This window comes from Otolemur garnettii, unplaced genomic scaffold (genome assembly GCF_000181295.1).
Source record: "Otolemur garnettii isolate 467f Iridium unplaced genomic scaffold, OtoGar3 scaffold00003, whole genome shotgun sequence".
NCBI classification, from domain to species: Eukaryota; Metazoa; Chordata; class Mammalia; order Primates; family Galagidae; genus Otolemur; species Otolemur garnettii.
In genome coordinates, this window is record NW_003852398.1 from 35,564,079 (window position 1) to 35,580,400 (window position 16,322).

A 16,322-nucleotide genomic window follows, 5' to 3' on the forward strand; every position below is an offset into this window, starting at 1 on the left:
ATGACAGAATGATACAGATTACTGACATGGGGAGGATGTCCAGTGCATATTAAATGACAACCATGTTGCAGAACTCTACAGTATAATCTCATTTTACTAAAAATATTAATGTGTCCATTGAATCAAATCTGAACAAAATACACTGAAGTGTGAACGCTAGTTATTTCTTGGATGATATTCATTTCGGGCTTACACATTTCTGTTTCAATATTTTCCAGTAAACTCATTACTTCTGTGGTCAAAAAACCGATAATAAACGTTACTTTTATATATGTAAATACTTTCATATAGAGGAATAATCTAGAAAGAGGGATTTTTCTTCTTTTTGCAAGCAGAAAAGAGTTCTTTGATGGTCCCCAGATTCTGTAGAAGAATTTATGAGAAGAGAAAGTTCAAATTGAGAAGGGATTCTGGGCTCAGGTCCTTTTAATGGGTGGAGAGTGAATGGGGCCTCGGTCTTTCTAGCTCACCAGGCTTTCCTAAGTACAAAGCAAACCTATTTACTCCTTGCCACTTTCTATCTCCAGCTTAGGAGGTATCTGAGGTCTTGGCCAGCTACTCTTCTGTCCTGCTCCATTGTTCCAGATGGTTCAAGGTCCCCATCTGACCGAGCAACTGGTAGTTAAGCCAAAGGCCAAAAATGTCCTGACTTCCTGAGTAAACACCTGTGAACCAAGAGAAGACATGGTGAAGCCACAGCAAATGCTCAGAGACATAGTACTGCGAATTACAGAGCAAAAGGAATGATAGATGATAAGGAAAGCCCAGGAGATCTTGTTCTGGGCCAGCCAGTGAATTGCCCTTCTCCCTCTAGCCCTGCAAAGTTTTGTCCCCAGATACAGGGTCCTGCTATGTTTGCAACATCATGCTAGTCAGGATCTAGGCAAGGCTAGAGTGCAGTGGCTATTCCAGGCATTATCATCAAACACTATAGCCTGGAACTCTTGGCCTTTAAGCAATACTCCTGCCTTGGCCTCCTCAGTAGCTGGCACTACAGCCATGTACCAGGCCTGGTTACCTGGCTAGCTTGTATTTAATCTTTGGATTTTAAGTTATGGACCACTTCCTCCCCCAACCCTCCCTTCACCAACTCCCACCACCCTCCTTCACTACCCTTCAAGAAGGGGTAGGGACCTTTCCTCCCACAGTCTGTGCTGCTTCCTTTATCCAGCACTTTTCCAGTTGCATATTTATTTGTTTGACTGAGACTTAAGCTTCCTGAGGTCAGCAACCATGGTTTAATTCACTACTGTATCTAGTACCAAGAACTCAAGATAGGTACTCAGAAAATGTTTCCGGTGACTCACACCTGTAATCCTAGCACTCTGGGAAGCCAAGGCAGGTGGATTGCTTGAGCTCACGCATTTGAGACCAGCCTGAGCAAAAGCAAGACCACATCTCTATTAAAAATAGAAAAACTGAGGCAAGAGACTTGCTTGAGCCTAAGAGTTGGAGGTTACTGTGAGCTATGACTCCAAGGCACTCTACCCAGGGCAACAGCTTGGGTCAAAAAAAAGAAAAGGAAAATGTTTGTTATATGGATGAATAAAATGAAGGAATGGCATAGAGGGCAAGTAATGGAGTATCCCTCTACTTGTCTAGAGTGTGGTTCTCAGCAGCCTGGCTCTGGGACTAGGGAAAGGAGCACCAGTATTTATTGTCTCTTCCTCTCCTCCCTGCTCTTTCCCCTTCTTTAGTCGCTGTGCCTCCCCCTACCATTCTACTCCCCCACAATTGAGTTTGTGCTCCCTCTACTGACCAGACTTCAGAACTGCAGGGAGCCAAACCCAGGTACCCTCAGTGTTCCATTCTTCCCTCTGGAGAGACCTTTCTACCCCTCCTCCCCCCTTGAGGGCGCCTAAAGGACTATGAAAAGAAAACAGGGCTGATTATCACACTGGAGATTTCCAAGATCTGAGCCCACACCTCCCCATCCTCAACACCAGGAGCACTTCTCTCACCCCCTCACCTCATGCTTTTCCTGAGGCCTCCATTCCCAGACTCTTACTTCAGCTAATTCACAGAGATGTTGATTTCTGGAGCCTTTGGCTGATAGATTAGCTCTGACTGTGGAAGAGATTCCCAAGATGAGTTGGAATAGACAGAAAGAGATCGTGAAAGACAAGCACAGAGGAAGAGACCCAATGGCAGGATATAAACCCACAGTGAGACAAAATGAAGGTCAGGATTGAGAAAGACAGCTCATTAGAGCTTTGACCCCAGCCCTTTCCCCCACCATGGACTCACAAACCAGGGTACCTATCTTCTGAAGAAAGATTTCCCGCAGCCCTTCAATCTACCTATGTCAATACAGAGCTAAGGAGAGTAATCATGTTGATCACACCTTCAGGCTTAATGGAGATATTTAGGACAGCTCCTAGACAAGAGTGCTCTCCAAACTTCTGTCCCATTTTCTCAGAAGACCCAGCCTGGAGCTTACATTTTCACCATCACTGTCACTGAATGGGTACTTTGGCTCCACCCCTTTCTCAGGCTTGCTTCTTTCCTTCTCTGGCATCAGCTCATCCAGCCAGACAAGTTCCTGGGGTGAGAAGATCCATTCCAATGCCTTTCGGATTCCCACCAGGCCCAACAACTGCAGGAACAGAAACAGGAATATTAATGACAGTAATATCTATTGAGTACTACCTATGTGCTAGGCATTATGTATCAGTTTCACTGAATGCTAACACATTCCTATGAGGTAGATAATACAATAATTGTTCCCATTGTACAGAGAAGGAAACTGAGAGATTGGTTACTTCCCAGAAGTCACACCACTGGGATGTGGTAGGCAGATTGATTCTACTGCAAAGCCCATGTAAGAACAATGCTGGAAGCCACCTGTGTGGTTATTTACTGAGTAACAAGAGCGTCAGCCTTTCCTCTCACAGGATTGAAGTTTTATTCTGGGTGTTTTATTCCTATCTGTGGTTGATCAACCCAAAGGAGTTGAGTCAGGTATTCCAGGACTAGCCCATCTCTAGGTATCCCTCTGCCATCTTTCTTTGTATTGAGATCCCAAACCAGGCAGAGCCACAGCAATTGAGAGAAAGGAGATTCTTCCTCTTATGGAGGCCTTGGCCACCCTTCTAGACTCAGAGTCTCCCAGAACCCCTCAGGACACTGTCCAACCCTGCTCCAAATCACCATGAGAGGGAAGATGATGGCTGCGGGGGTAGACTTGATTATCCAAAGCAGACCCAGGCAGGAAAGCTGGATGGCTGTGAAGAGGTGGACCCTGCTCAGGGGTACATGCCGCAAGAGCAGCAGGTCTGGCTGATGTTTTGCTGGCATCAGTAATAGCTGCACTCTCTTCATGAACTAGAAGAACAAGAGCAAGAGGAAAGCAGGACAATCAGGTAGCCTGACAGAAAGATATCAGTAAGCTATCTCAGGTCAGCATGGGGGGAAGGGCAGACAGCTCTCTTGACCTCTCCCCATCTAGAGCATAGCAGTAGAGGCCCTGTGACCAGGAAAGATAGGAAAGGAGAAGAGGAGGACAATTGGCAAGTATAGGTAGGAGATGTCACCAGGAAAGAGAAAAGGAGTGGAGTTGCTAGGTGATTTTAATGGGCTCACCTGGATACTGTTCAATGCTGCCACCCCCATGTACAAGAAGATGCCGTAGAGCACAGGCATTGGGATGAACTGGTAGAAAGATGTGGAGAGCTGGCAAAGTAGTTTACCTCTGCCAACCACCCAGATACCTCACCACAGGATCCAACCCCAGCCTCTAGCATCTAACATCCTGCCCAGGGCTTTCCTTTCCTTTTACACTTTGTATGCCTGATCTTATTGGATCTCACATCAACCAGATGAAATATATTATATTATTCTGTCCATTTTACAGATAAGTAAATTGAATTTCAGAAGAACTAAGCAATCTTGCCCTTTACCTGGCCCACCTCTCTCTTACCTGTCTATTCCCCTTTGTTTGTTTGTTCTGAGATAGAGTTTCACTTTGTTACCCTAGGTAGAGTACTGTGGCATTATATGGCTCACAGCAGCCTCAAACTCTTGGGCTTAAATGATCCTCTTGCCTCAGCCTCCCTAGTAGCTGGGACTACAGGCACCTGCCACAACACCTGTCTAGTTTTTCTATTTTTAGTAGAGACAGGGTCTTGCTCTTGCCCAGGCTGGTCTTGAACTACTAAGCTCAGGCAATCCACCCACCTTAGCCTCCCAGAGTGCTAGAATAATAGGCGTGAGTCACTGCACTGGACCTTGTCCCCTATGTTCTTTCTGCTTCCATTCTACTGGCCTCCTTTCCTTCCCTCAGCATGCCCAAGTTTGTTCCTAACCCTTGAAAAGGCTTTTGCTTTGCTTTTCTCTCCACCTAACATGCTCTTTCCCCAGACTTTCACATAGCCAGATCCTTTTCACTATCATCTGATGACACTCCAGAAAGGTCTTCCCTGACAACCCAATCTAAAGTAGCCTTTGGCTCTCTTCATCACCTTATCCTCTTTTATTTTTCAGGGAAATTATCCTATTTTCTTGTGTTGTTTGTTTGTTTGTTTTGAGATAGAATCTCAAGCTATTGCCCTGGGTAGTGCCCTGGCATCACAGCTCACAGCAACCTCAAATTCTTGGGCTTAAGCAATTCTCTTGCCTCAGCCTCCCAAGTAGCTGGGACTACAGGCACCCACCACAATACCTGGCTATTTTTGTTGTTGTTGCAGTTGTCATTGTTGTTTTAGCTGGCCTGGCCTGGTTCAAACCGCCAGCCTGGATGTATGTGGCCAGCGCCCTACCCACTGAGTTATGGTTGCTGCCCCTATTTTCTTGTTTTAATTTTTAAAAATCTGTCTCCTCTCACCAGACTGCAAGGATAAAAATACCTCTTTGACCACCATTATATTTCCAACACCTAGAACAGTGCTTGACATGATTTATGCTCTGGAAATATCTGCTGAATGAGAGTCACCTAATTACTAAGTGGCTGATCTGGTCCATCTGGCTCTTTCTACTGCTCCACTCTCACCTTGCCTCCATGACCTTTCCCTTCCCTGACCTCTTATCCTGCCAATGACTCTTGTTTAATATTTTCCTCACTCTCCTTGACTTCTTTGCTGTCTCAGCTTGTTGAACCTTTCTGCTATTACTTGTTATTTAATTTTTGTGTGTGTTGCTGACAGGAGCTTGGTTCTATACTCCCCTGCATCCCCACTTCTCCCAGGTACCTATCAGAGTCTTAGAAACAGCAGATATTCTATAAACTTCTGGTGAGGGAGAAGTGAAGCAATTTTGCCTCAAAAAGTTTTTGTAGGGTGTGATAACCATACTTTTAGTCTCAGGCTTGTTACAAGTCTGGAGCAAGGGCAGCACTTGGACCCAAGAGGAAGGTGGTGGCATACCCACACCCTACTCTGCTGGGTAGAAAGCCCACTGGTAAGAGTCTGAGTTCTCAGATCTGAGAAACTGGCTCTCTTGGTGGGCTCCTGCAGGTTACTTTATCTCTTTAACCTTCAGCTTTCTCATTTGTTAAGTCTACATGCCTCTCAGGTTAACATAAGGATTAAACAAGATCATGAATGAAGAAAACTTCATGCCTGGCACACAGTAAGTGTTCACCAAGTGTCAGTTTTTGATATATATTATTATTACTGCATTGATACTGATTCTGGCCTAGGAAAAGTACCTTGAGCACAGGTGCCAGGAAGATAGAGACTCCTGTAAGAATGAACACCACCAAGCCGGTCAGCCTCTGCTCTCTGTGGGGAGAGGGAGAAATTAGCTGAGATCTGGGAGAGCCCCTGGGCCACCTAGGCTGGAAACCCTGGCCAGACACCAGTCTAGACAGTAGTAGCAAATGGAAATTAGAGGGCTATCCCAATAGGTCACCTGGAGGGAAGGATCCTTTGATGTGAAAAATTATTGGGAGAGAAATGTAAGAGTCTCAGGCCTCTCCATCAATTCAAATTCATAGTTGTTCTTCATTTTTATTTTTTATTTTGATGGAAAATTGGCAAATGTCCATCAATTTGCTGTAAAGACTTACATTTCACAACTTACAAAGTTGATTTCATATATTTTAGATAGATTGTGTTTCTAGCAGTTACAAAATTGTTTTGGAAATGGATTCCATTGTACTTCTATGCTGACTGGGGATAATTAGATGGCACCTTCACTTCAATCCTTGCATTGATGATGTTTCTCTTGAGGCCCCTCCCCGCCCCCAGGGCTGAAGAAAGAGACTAGATCTGACTCTCTCATCTCAGATCCCAGAACCCACACATTCTGCCACAGTAGTGCTTGTGGAGCACCAGCTCAGAATTAAGCTGCCCAAATAACTCTGCCTGTACCTCGCTATCCTACTTTGCTGCGCACCTCTCACTCCAGTCTCCTGAATACTGGTCTTACCTGATGCCCAAGAAGCTAGGGGACTCCCCAGGGGCACAGGCTCTGCTTTCTCTCCGAAGACTATCCATGTGGGCCAGGGAGATGACAGTGGCTGAGACATACCAGGGCAGCCCAAGCACTGATGTGAGCAGCATCAGCATAGCCACACAGAAGAGATCCAGATGGAAGCCAGCTCCCTTCTGTGGTAGTGGTGGAGGCAATGAGGATGAAGCTAGCCCAGATCTGATTCCTCTGTCCTCTGAGTTAGGAGAGGGGGAGCCTTGATCACACCCTGGAGTTTCTGTACCTTGGTCTATGGCCTTACCCAGCAAGCCTTACCCGCAGTCTATATTCCACACGGTTGAGGATTACTGCTGTGATCTGCTGGTCCATGAAGATGAGGATAGACAGCAGCAAGGCAGGCAGGGCAGCTGCCACACTCAACCACCAGGGGTTGGCTCCAAAAGGTGACACCAGCCAGCCACGCCCAGGGAGTGTGGGCTATAGGAGGAGTTTTCCATGGACAGGTTGGAAAGGGTCTCTCAAGAACACTTCACCTGTACATCTTAGCCTTGGCATTCTTCTACAACCCAGCACCCTGCTCCCAGACAAAAGACTGGATGCTAGGTGGGTGCATGTACATAGCTAGTTCAAAGCATCCCTGTCCCTTAAAAGAGGGCAGAGGGATGGGTATCAGCCTGGGGTTGGGCTAGAGCCAGGGTCTCTGGACTTTGGTTCAGGATCCCTCCTTCCCTAGAAGAAGAGGAAGTAGATGAGGCCTGCCCACACTTGGCATGCAGATCCCTCCTCCCTAGGCAATCCCCTCATCCAGGGTAGGGCAAGTCAGGCTCAGACCTGCCTTGATCTGGGGCAGTGGCAGAGGCAGAACTGGGTGTGTCTGCGTCTGTTCTGATTACAAGCATCTGTGGGGGGAGGGGACCCCAAAGACTGCCCCAGTTGGAGCCCCCACTGCTCTCCTGTCCTTAGGGAAGCTGTAGAGGTCTTCAAATATACAGTCAAAGTCTAGGAGCCAATGCTAAGACTTGTCCTGAACATTGTCATGCCCTGGAGAGAGAGCTCCAGCTTTACTGGATCAGAGAAGGCAATAAGGGGTACAAAGAAGAGAGTGAAAAGTAGTAGAGTGGGGATGGGCAGACTCAGGGTAGGGACCATAGCTAACATTTATGGAGAACTTAGTATGTGCCAGAGTAGTAGAGTGAGGATAGGCAGACTCAGGGTAGAGACCATAGTTAACATTTATGGAGGACTCAGGCACTGTGATAAGTGCTTTATAATCTTCTGTAAACTTCAACTGATGGGGTAGTAACTATTGTCATTTATCACTTCCATTTTATTGATGAAGATGAGGCTTAGCAATGTGCATTAACTTACCTAACACACAGCTGGGAAAGTGGTAGAAATGGAATTCAAACCCAGGTCTTCTTAACCTCTACCCTATAATAATAGCTAGTGTATATTTTATACTCACTTATGTGTCTGCTGCAGTAGCTCATTTAATCCTCATGACAACTCTGTGAGGCCATTATTATTACTACTATTTCTAGTTTACAAGTAAGAAAAAAAGCTTAGAGAAATAGCAGTGTGAGATTTATGCATCTTCCTCCTCCAGGGTCTCCTGGCCCTGCTTTCCCCTTTGTACCCACCTCTTACCTTGAATTCTCTGGGTACCATGAGCTTTGGTGTGGCTAGGCCCAGGAAGGCATCAAGACCACAGCCCAGCAGGATGGCCAGGACTGAGGAGAAGTCACCGAGTACCTTGCGTACCTGACCACACAGTGGACACTCAGTTAAGCTCACACTTGTAATCCCTCTCCTTCCACAGCTTTCCATTTCACAGGCAGGACCCAAACCCAAGAACTGGGCCCTTCCCATAGAAAGAAAGGTGACACTCACCACAGAGGGGAAGAAGCGGCTAGTCTTTACATGCTTGAGGGCCATGGCAAAGAGGAAGGAGGTAAGGAAGAGGAGGAGGGAGAAGAAGGTGATGTCTGGGACTGTATGACAGCCAGGGCCATGAGGGTGGCCTCCCTGTCGGGTGCACTCAGGTGGAGGCAGCAAGGATGCATTGATCAGACCTAGGTCCTATAGAGAGCAGTAGATGGAGCTTATAGGCAACAAAGTAAACATCCTGCTCACCTGGACCCACCTTAAGGAAAGATGACCCATGGAGGAACCAGGGGCCCAGAATGGGAGGTCTCCAGCTGCAGAGACCTAGAAATGGCTGAGCCTTAGTGACCCATGAAGGTTTCCTTAGTCTGTGGGGTGAAAAGAGGTAGGACCACTACTTTGGCCTCCACCCTTACTTTCCCAGGCTCTACTAGGAGCAGTCTCTCACCGTGATTAACATATCATCTCTGTCTTTTGGCCTTGTCCTTGTCCATTGAGACTCATTTCCTAGGGAAGCAGAGAATTCAGATGTATGCACCCTCCCCTGGGAACCTTCTCCCACCCCATGGAGACAGGCTTACCCACCCAGTCATGGCAGTACTGGACAGGGAATTTTTGCCCCAGAGGAGCAGAACTAAATACACACACCAAATAGGCAGCATACACCTGAGTGAGGGGAGGAGAAGGAGCAGGGCCAGACATGCCCAGCTTCATCTCCTAAATGACTGCTCTTCCTCTGGGTGAGAGTGACTGAGTAGGAGGAACAAAGCCTGGAGAATGGCACTTGCATATATCCCTTTGTGCAGAAGGCAACACCAGGACTGGGGAAGATGTGTCCTCTCTAATGTGTGTTGGACTCTGTGCTAGGCATGGCCAAGACCAGTTCTGGCTCTGGCAGAAATACACAGATGCATTTGCTCATCCTTTCAGGCAATGTTTGCTAAGCACCTACTATAGCCAGGTCCTGTGCTTGGCACCACAGATACAGATGGGTAGAAAATTTGAGGGGATGAGGGTATAAGAAAATAAGGAGTAAATACTTGGTAGGGTAGTGATAGAGTCCAGACAGATGCCTGGCTCCATCATCCATGTTCTTTCATCAGTGTTATTAGAAATTAACACATTACTGACCAGTCACAAGTTACCTGGTAATATGGATATTTCCTGTGTAAAATCACCAGGCAATGTGTTAAGACAATATTGGGCCTTTCTTTCTCTTTTTTCTTTTTTGCAGTTTTTGGCAGGGGCTAGGTTTGAACCCACCACCTCCAGCATATGGGGTCAGTGCCCTACTCCTTTGAGCCACAGGCACCGCCCACCTTTCTTTCTCTTATTTCTCTCTCTCTCTCTCTTTTATTTATTTTTTTTTTTTGAGACAGAGTTTCACTCAGTTGCCCTGGGTAGAGTGCTGTGGTGTCATAGCTCACAGCAACCTTGAACTTTTGGGCACAAGTGATCTCTTGCCTTCACCTCCCAAGTAGCTGAGACTGCAGGCACTGCCACAACGACTGGCTAATTTTTCTATTTTTAGTAGAGACAGGGTCTCACTTTTGCTCAGGCTGGTCTCAAACTTCTGAGCTCAAATGTTCCTTTTGCCTCGTCCTCCCAGAGTGCTAGGATTAACAGGCATGAGCTGCTACGCCTGGCCTCTTTTCTCTCTCTTTTTTTTTTTTGAGACAGAGCCTCAAGCTGTCCCCCTGTGTAGAGTGCTGTGACATCACAGCTCACAGCAACCTCCAACTCCCGGGCTCAAGCGAGTCTCCTGCCTCTGCCTCCCAAGTAGCTGGGACCACTGGCGCCTGCCACAACGCCCAGCTATTTTTTGGTTGCAGCCGTCATTGTTTGGCGGGCCCAGGCTGGATTTGAACCCGCCACCTTAGGTGTATGTGACTGGCACCTTAGCCACTTGAGCCACAGGCACTGAGGCCTCTTTTCTCTTACTTCTCAATTCATTCAGAACCAGAATGGGAAAAGCACTGCTGGTTAATTTGGTGAATATTCAACTCAGCAGTGTTGAACTTAATCAAGGAAACACTCAGGGTACAACCCCTCTCTCTCCCGCATCCTTCCTCACCTATCCAAGGTTCCTATTTCTCTTACCTACCTCCTGGGCCTGGGTATTGGCAGAGGCAGCCATAGGCAGGGGACCCAGGCCTCTGGATAGGATAGGCCTGGGCCAAATTCAGCATTTTGCCTACAGCATCATAGATGAAGATGAGGCTGATGAGGGCACAGAAACCTTCCTCAGTGAATCGGGTGAAGTAGCGTACCAGCACACTGGCCTCTGTGGCCACTAGCACCAGGCAAAAGGTAGCCACCCAGATGCCCACCCACAGGCGGAAAGGCAGGTAGTCCAGGCTGTAATCTCTGTGGGGTAAGAGACAGACAGGGCTTGGCAAGGCTATCTGTTCCCCACCTAATCCAGGTCAGGTGCCCCTTGAGCCAAACAGCTCCCACCCTCTCCTACTGGACCAGCCAGGACAATGTAGCTACTGAGGGTTCAGGGAGGTGAAAGGAGTTCTCCTACCTGCTGAAAGAGAAGAGCAGGCGTTCAAATACCAGCACTGGACCTGTGCTGCTGAGGATGGTGAGTGGCTGGCCTGCCATCAAGCAGAAGGCAGCTCCAGCCACTGCTGTGCCCAGGAAACTTTCCAGCACTCCCTGAAAGCCAGAAGGGGCTCAGCCCAGGACCCTGTAGTCCTCAGTATAGGAGCCCAAGCTTCCAGGGAGCCTCCTTTACTCACCCCCTAGTCCCTGGCGAAGGAGACTAGCTGGCAGGACACCAAAACCTGTGACTGCCCCTTCACACACAGCCCCTCACCTGGGCACCGTTGGTGGCATCTCCCAGCAAACCACCAAAAGTGATGGCGTTAGTGATGGTGGCCAGGTAAATGTAGAGCACAGCCGAGAAACACTGGGGGTGCAGGGCATCGAAGAAATCGCTGGGGTACCATGAAGCCTTCCTGCGCACGTCCTGGACAAGGCCCCCAAACAGCCTCCCGCCCGTGGGTCGTCAGTGATCCAAGTTCCCAGATACTACTCCCCTCCACCCCCCCAAGACCCCACCCGGTCCCTCTACTTTCCGTGTGGCTGGGTGAGCACACCTCTGTGCCCCTGTGACCCCAACCCTTGCTCCCACCCAGCTCGACTCACCTGCCGGTCCGCTGAAGCTCCGGGCTGGGTGCATGAGGCCCGTGGAGGTGCCTGTCCTCAGCCAGGGTCTGGCGCGGGGCGGCGAAGCCCTTGCTCTCGCACGTTTGATTGAGGAGCCTGAGGAGAAGGGGAACCTCAGATTGATTTAGGATCTCCAACCTGTCCGCAGCTGAGCCCAGAGCTCGTGGCTCCTGCCCCCTGGCGGCTGCTCGTGTCTCTGCAGCTAGAGGCCCTGTTCTGACCGTGGAGACGTGGGCCTCATCCCATGTACTCAGTACTAATCTGAAAATCATAATCAACAATTGCAGTTCCACGTGAGAGAAAAACACAATTAAATTCAAAAAAGAGGGAGGAGGCTTGGAGGCTCGGTAAGTTTCATCTACAGGGTATATAGCACACGTCCTGGGTGAAGGACTCAACTACAACTCAGATTTTGAACTTTACCTTACAAACACAAATAGTGTAACCTAATCATATGTAACCTCATATTGACCAGAAATTAAAAAATAAAAAAATAAAGTACAGTCATATTGTGACCTGTGAAAGACAGCTCAGGCAGGAGAGGGTCCTTGTTCAGATCTTACAGCAAGAGAGAGAGTGGTTGAGCAGAACTCAGAGTTAGATCTGCCCACCTCCAAATCCAAAGATAGGTCCCTTTCTCTTTCTTGGAACCCTGCCTTTCCTCAACAGTGGAATGAGACACAGGGCCTGTGGGGAAGGATCTGGGATGACACCCCGGTACCTTTTGTGCTGAGAGGGCAAACATTTGGGTGGAGGAATCCGCGAGGTCGGGTCCCACCGACCTGGAGGGAGCACTGTCACCTCCTCTAGGAAAGTGTCTAGGGCTGCCAGAAGGTCATGAAGGTTGTTGGCCCGGCGAAGTGACCACTGGAATTGCTGGGCATAGAATGAGTGTTAAATGCAGATCTGGAGTCCAAGAAGCATTTTTGCATTCTCAAAACTAGACACACAGAAGTTACATAGACAAGTCATTCACACATTCATTCATCATTCTAAGAGTATCTGTTAAGTGCCTACTGTGCCAGCACTGGGCCAGTAATGCAGCTGTACTGAGAAGCTTCAGTTCCCATGTTCATGAGTACAAAGTGACCCTGTAGGTGTTGTCCACACAAAAACTCATTCCCGGCTTGGCGCCTGTGGCTCAAGCAGCTAAGGTGCCAGCCACATACACCTAAGGTGGCGGGTTCGAATCCCCAGCCCAGGCCTGCCAAACAACAATGATGGCTGCAACCAAAAAATGGCCGGGCGTTGTGGCGGGCGCCTGTAGTCCCAGCTACTTGTGAGGCTGAGGCAGGAGACTCGCTTGAGCCCAGGAGTTGGAGGTTGCTGTGAGCGTGATGCCATGGCACTCTACCCAGGGGGATAGCTTGAGGCTCCATCTCAAAAAAAAAAAAAAAAACTCATTCCCATGAGTCTATGCATTTGTACAAACACACACATCTGTCCAACTCACCGGATCACTGAGGAGGACAGCTGCTGCCCGGCCCATCTCATGATAGCACTTTGCCAATGTAGGTGGGCCCAGAAGAAGACAGAAAAACCTGCAGAAGGAACCAGGCTCCAAAGATGGTCAGAGGCTGCTTTCCCATTGGACAGCCCTGGCTTATGATGCTCAGCTCAGACCTCCTGACCAGCACTCATGCACAAACTTGTGCACATCTACTGTGCATTCCTGACCACTACCCCTTCTCCCAGTCCCCTCCACAGCAGAGGCCCTTCTTCTTGGTTGCAGGATCCCCAGTATTCCACTCAGTAGCCTCACCTGCTGGGGAGGGGCACCTCAGTAAGGGGCCCCAGCACCACTGGATCCCGCAGTCGAACAAAGGCCCCCAGTGGTTGTGCCAGGAAGCCCAGCTCTCCAGCCAGCACATTCCCTGCCTCGGCCCCTGGAGGCAGCCTCTGTCTCAGGGGGTTCTGATGCTGAGTAGAGGGTTGAGGAGACACAGAGTATGACAGGTTATTTGGGAAGGGCAGAACTCAACTAATGGGTTCAAAGTGGAGGGTGGGCTTTTGTTAATTCCTAACCCTTCTCCCAGGCCTGCCCAAGGAAAGGCCACCAACCTGTTCCTTCAAGGGAGCTTCCTCATTATAAGAAGCCTTTCTTAGATGGATAGAGCCTACAAAACAGGATTATGCAGTGACAAAGACCACACAGTTTGAGGGTGGAGCCACCAGGGTTCCCTAACCAGTTTTGGGCCTGATACACTGTGAGAACTAGAGCACACTCTTCTCTCAGTTCTTTCATTACTAAAATGGGGATAATCATGGTAGTATTTACAGGGTGGTTGTGAAGGTTAAATGAGATACTGCCTATAAAACTATTGGCACAGTACCTACCAAGTAACCAAGTACAAAAGTCTGTTACGGATTCTAGCCCCCTCCCCCAGTCTTCTCCCTACAGCATTACCACCAGCTTCCTCTTGTCCATCAGTCTTAGATTGAGGCCTGAGCTGAAGCTGGACCACTTCAGGCCCAGGAAGGTACAGGGGAGAACTCAAACTCTCCCACCCCAGGGTCTTGGTTTTGGGCCCAGGGGGAGCCTCTCACCCCAGCAGGGCCTGGTGTCTCTGGTCTGGATATAGTGCTGGGGTCTCTGCAGCAGTAAGGCCTGCAGCTGCCCTCTCAGCTCTGGGCTCAGCATCTCCACCCTGGTAACGTGCTCTGGAGAACAGATATAGGGCTCTCAAACTCCTTCCTGAGAGTTTCCTGGCCCCCACTCTTTCCCTTCCTCCTCTGCCCAGGCCCCTTTCCCTTCTGGGAGTTTCAGGGAATGCAGGGGCCAATTGTTACTCTACTCTGGTTTTCCGTCTCCATCCTGTAACAAGGATGGATAATCCCTAGGGTGGAGTAGGATGAGCTTTGAAAGATTACAAGACTTTGGGGGAAATCCTAGGAAAATACCATGGCTATTCAGGTCCCCCCTGTAAAGGATCCCAGCCTACCCACAAGCTCCAGGAGGCTCTGAGCTGGACAGTCCAGCAGCACCAGGCCCTCAGCCAGCAGGCTGCGGAGCTTCTGGAGGCTGGCCAGAGTCACGGTAGGCACGTGGGGGGCGCTCCACCGGCCTGCACCCACCTCCAACTTCTCCTCAAATAGTACCCACCTGTGATGAAGGGCAGTAGATAGTGTTATTGGAGACATTTCTCCCACACCCAGGAGTAGGGATACAGGGAAGCCAAGGAAGAGAAGGCAACAGGGGCATCCTGGGCCCAGTGGTATAGGAATATGCCCCTCCCCTGGAAGTCACCCCATCATCTTGGGTCTTAGGGGACTCAAAACTAGACTGTAAAGGAAGCTGAGTATCTTAAAGGTTGAGGCCCCAAAATAAGGGAATATAGAGAAGGAAATATTAGTTTTTTGTTTTTTTTTTTTGAGACAGAGCCTCAAGCTATTCCCCTGGGTAGATGCTGTGGCATCACATCTCACAGCAACCTCCATCTCCTGGGCTCAAGCAAGTCTCCTACCTCAGCCTCCCAAGTAGCTGGGACTACAGGTACCCGCCACAATGCCCGGCTATTTTTTGGTTGCAGCCATCATTGTTGTTTGGCAGGCCCAGGCTGGATTCTCAAGCCCGCCACCTTAGGTCTATGTGGCTGGCACCTTAGCCACTTGAGCCACGGGTGCTGAGCCAGGAAATATTAATTTTTGGTGGGAAGCAGCCCCACAGGAGGAGCCTGAGTTCAAGGAGGAGGCCAACCTGGGAAAGGGGAAAAACTCCATAAAATGGGCCTGGTTCCCACTCACCTGCTTGTCTCTCTCCATTCCAGTGCCTGGGGCCAACCCAGCATTTCATTCAGCTGAATAAAGAGCAGAGGGTCCTCCTGTACCCCCAGGTCCCTGCTGTCTGTGACTGAGGGGCCATCAGGGCTGGGGCCAGAGCCAAGGCCACTGTCCACCTCCCCTGCAGAAACATTTTCATGAGCACTAGAAGCTTCAAACTCCTCCTGGCCTGGCAGCTTCATCTTGGTGAGGCTTTGATAGAATCAGAGCTAGTGTAGTCCTGGGTTCTGAAGTCAAGGGCTCTCTGGCTGTCTGTATTTATAATGCACCCCCCCACTGCAGGAAACAGGGTGAGGCCTGTTGACTCTAGAACCAACTGGTCACCTGTCTACCCTACTTGCTTCCCCAACCCATGGCTGGCCTGAAAATGTAAGGTTTGCTTGGCCTTTCTCAGGGTGTCAAAAAATGCCAAACCCAGGGCCAAAGTATGTGTGTGTGTTCTGTGTGGAATCAGGTCTGATCCCACTGGGTTTTGTGTAAATACAAAAGAGTAAATAGCTGACCTAGGTTTGAGGACTACATACCCATATTATACTGCCCCTAGCCTGTATCAAATACAAACATAAAACATCCAGGACTATTTTGGGTGTCACCAACACACCCTGGGGGCCACATTTGGACAAACAGGGACCTAACAAATAACTGGTCTCTGGAGACCAGGTAGGGTAAGGGAGATAGCAGGTAGAAACCCTACCCATTAAATGGGTTAATGATGGTGCTCGCTTAGGCAGCATATATGCTAAAATTAGTATGATACAGAGAAGATTAGCATGGCCCCTGCGCAAGGATGACATGCAAATTCATGAAGCATTCCATACTTTCAATGGAACTCTACCCTGGAAGTGAGAACAATATAACCTAAAAATTGTACCCTCATATTAATTTGAAAAAAAAAATACTCAAAAAATATAATAAGTTTGTTTATGATGGAAAGTGGAGGCAGTTCATGGAGAACAAAATGTCTGAGTCTTTTTTTGGGAGCGGGGACAGAGCCTCAAGCTATCCCCCTGGGTAGAGTACTGTGGCATCATAGTTCACATCAACCTCCAACTCCTGGGCTCAAGCGAGTCTCCTGCCTCCGCCTCCCAAGTAGCTAGGACCACAGGCGCCCGCCA

General features: G+C 48.9%; 1 protein-coding gene and 1 non-coding gene across 3 annotated transcripts; one reads left to right on the forward strand and one right to left on the reverse strand.

Moving 5' to 3' along the window:
* Nucleotides 1–1,934: 1,934 nt before the first annotated feature.
* Nucleotides 1,935–15,428, reverse strand: SLC4A9 (solute carrier family 4 member 9). Of its 2 annotated transcripts, XM_003782137.3 has the most exons (21): nt 15,172–15,428; nt 14,370–14,530; nt 13,975–14,088; nt 13,489–13,544; nt 13,190–13,347; nt 12,881–12,968; nt 12,149–12,303; nt 11,407–11,523; nt 11,075–11,249; nt 10,781–10,914; nt 10,358–10,620; nt 8,702–8,760; nt 8,260–8,448; nt 8,017–8,130; nt 6,685–6,846; nt 6,367–6,545; nt 5,645–5,717; nt 3,583–3,651; nt 3,151–3,324; nt 2,441–2,596; nt 1,935–2,067 (listed from the first exon to the last, which is right to left on the reverse strand). In XM_003782137.3, exons 1-21 carry the CDS (start codon nt 15,387–15,389, stop codon nt 2,014–2,016), a joined length of 2,868 nt encoding a protein of 955 aa, XP_003782185.1. In that variant the 5' UTR covers nt 15,390–15,428; the 3' UTR covers nt 1,935–2,013. The 2 variants fall into 2 exon arrangements, with proteins under 2 accessions (XP_003782185.1, XP_012663059.1); XM_012807605.2 differs by lacking the exon at nt 8,260–8,448 and having other exon boundaries at nt 1,970–2,067.
* A 494-nt stretch (nt 15,429–15,922) lies between these two features.
* On the forward strand, nt 15,923–16,029 carry LOC111727312. The gene has a single exon (XR_002774884.1). It is a non-coding gene; the product is annotated as a U6 spliceosomal RNA (small nuclear RNA).
* Nucleotides 16,030–16,322: the final 293 nt, after the last annotated feature.

Coding starts and splice junctions, on each gene's coding strand:
- SLC4A9 (XM_003782137.3), bottom strand. CDS start 15,389: ATGAAGCTGCCAGGCCAGGAGGAGTTTGAAGCTTCTAGTGCTCATGAA. Junction 12,969..13,189: donor GAGGTGCCCCTCCCCAGCAG/GTGAGGCTACTG, acceptor TTCCTTCTGCAG/GTTTTTCTGTCTTCTTCTGG. Junction 6,847..8,016: donor TGGTACCCAGAGAATTCAAG/GTAAGAGGTGGG, acceptor CTCCTCCTATAG/CCCACACTCCCTGGGCGTGG.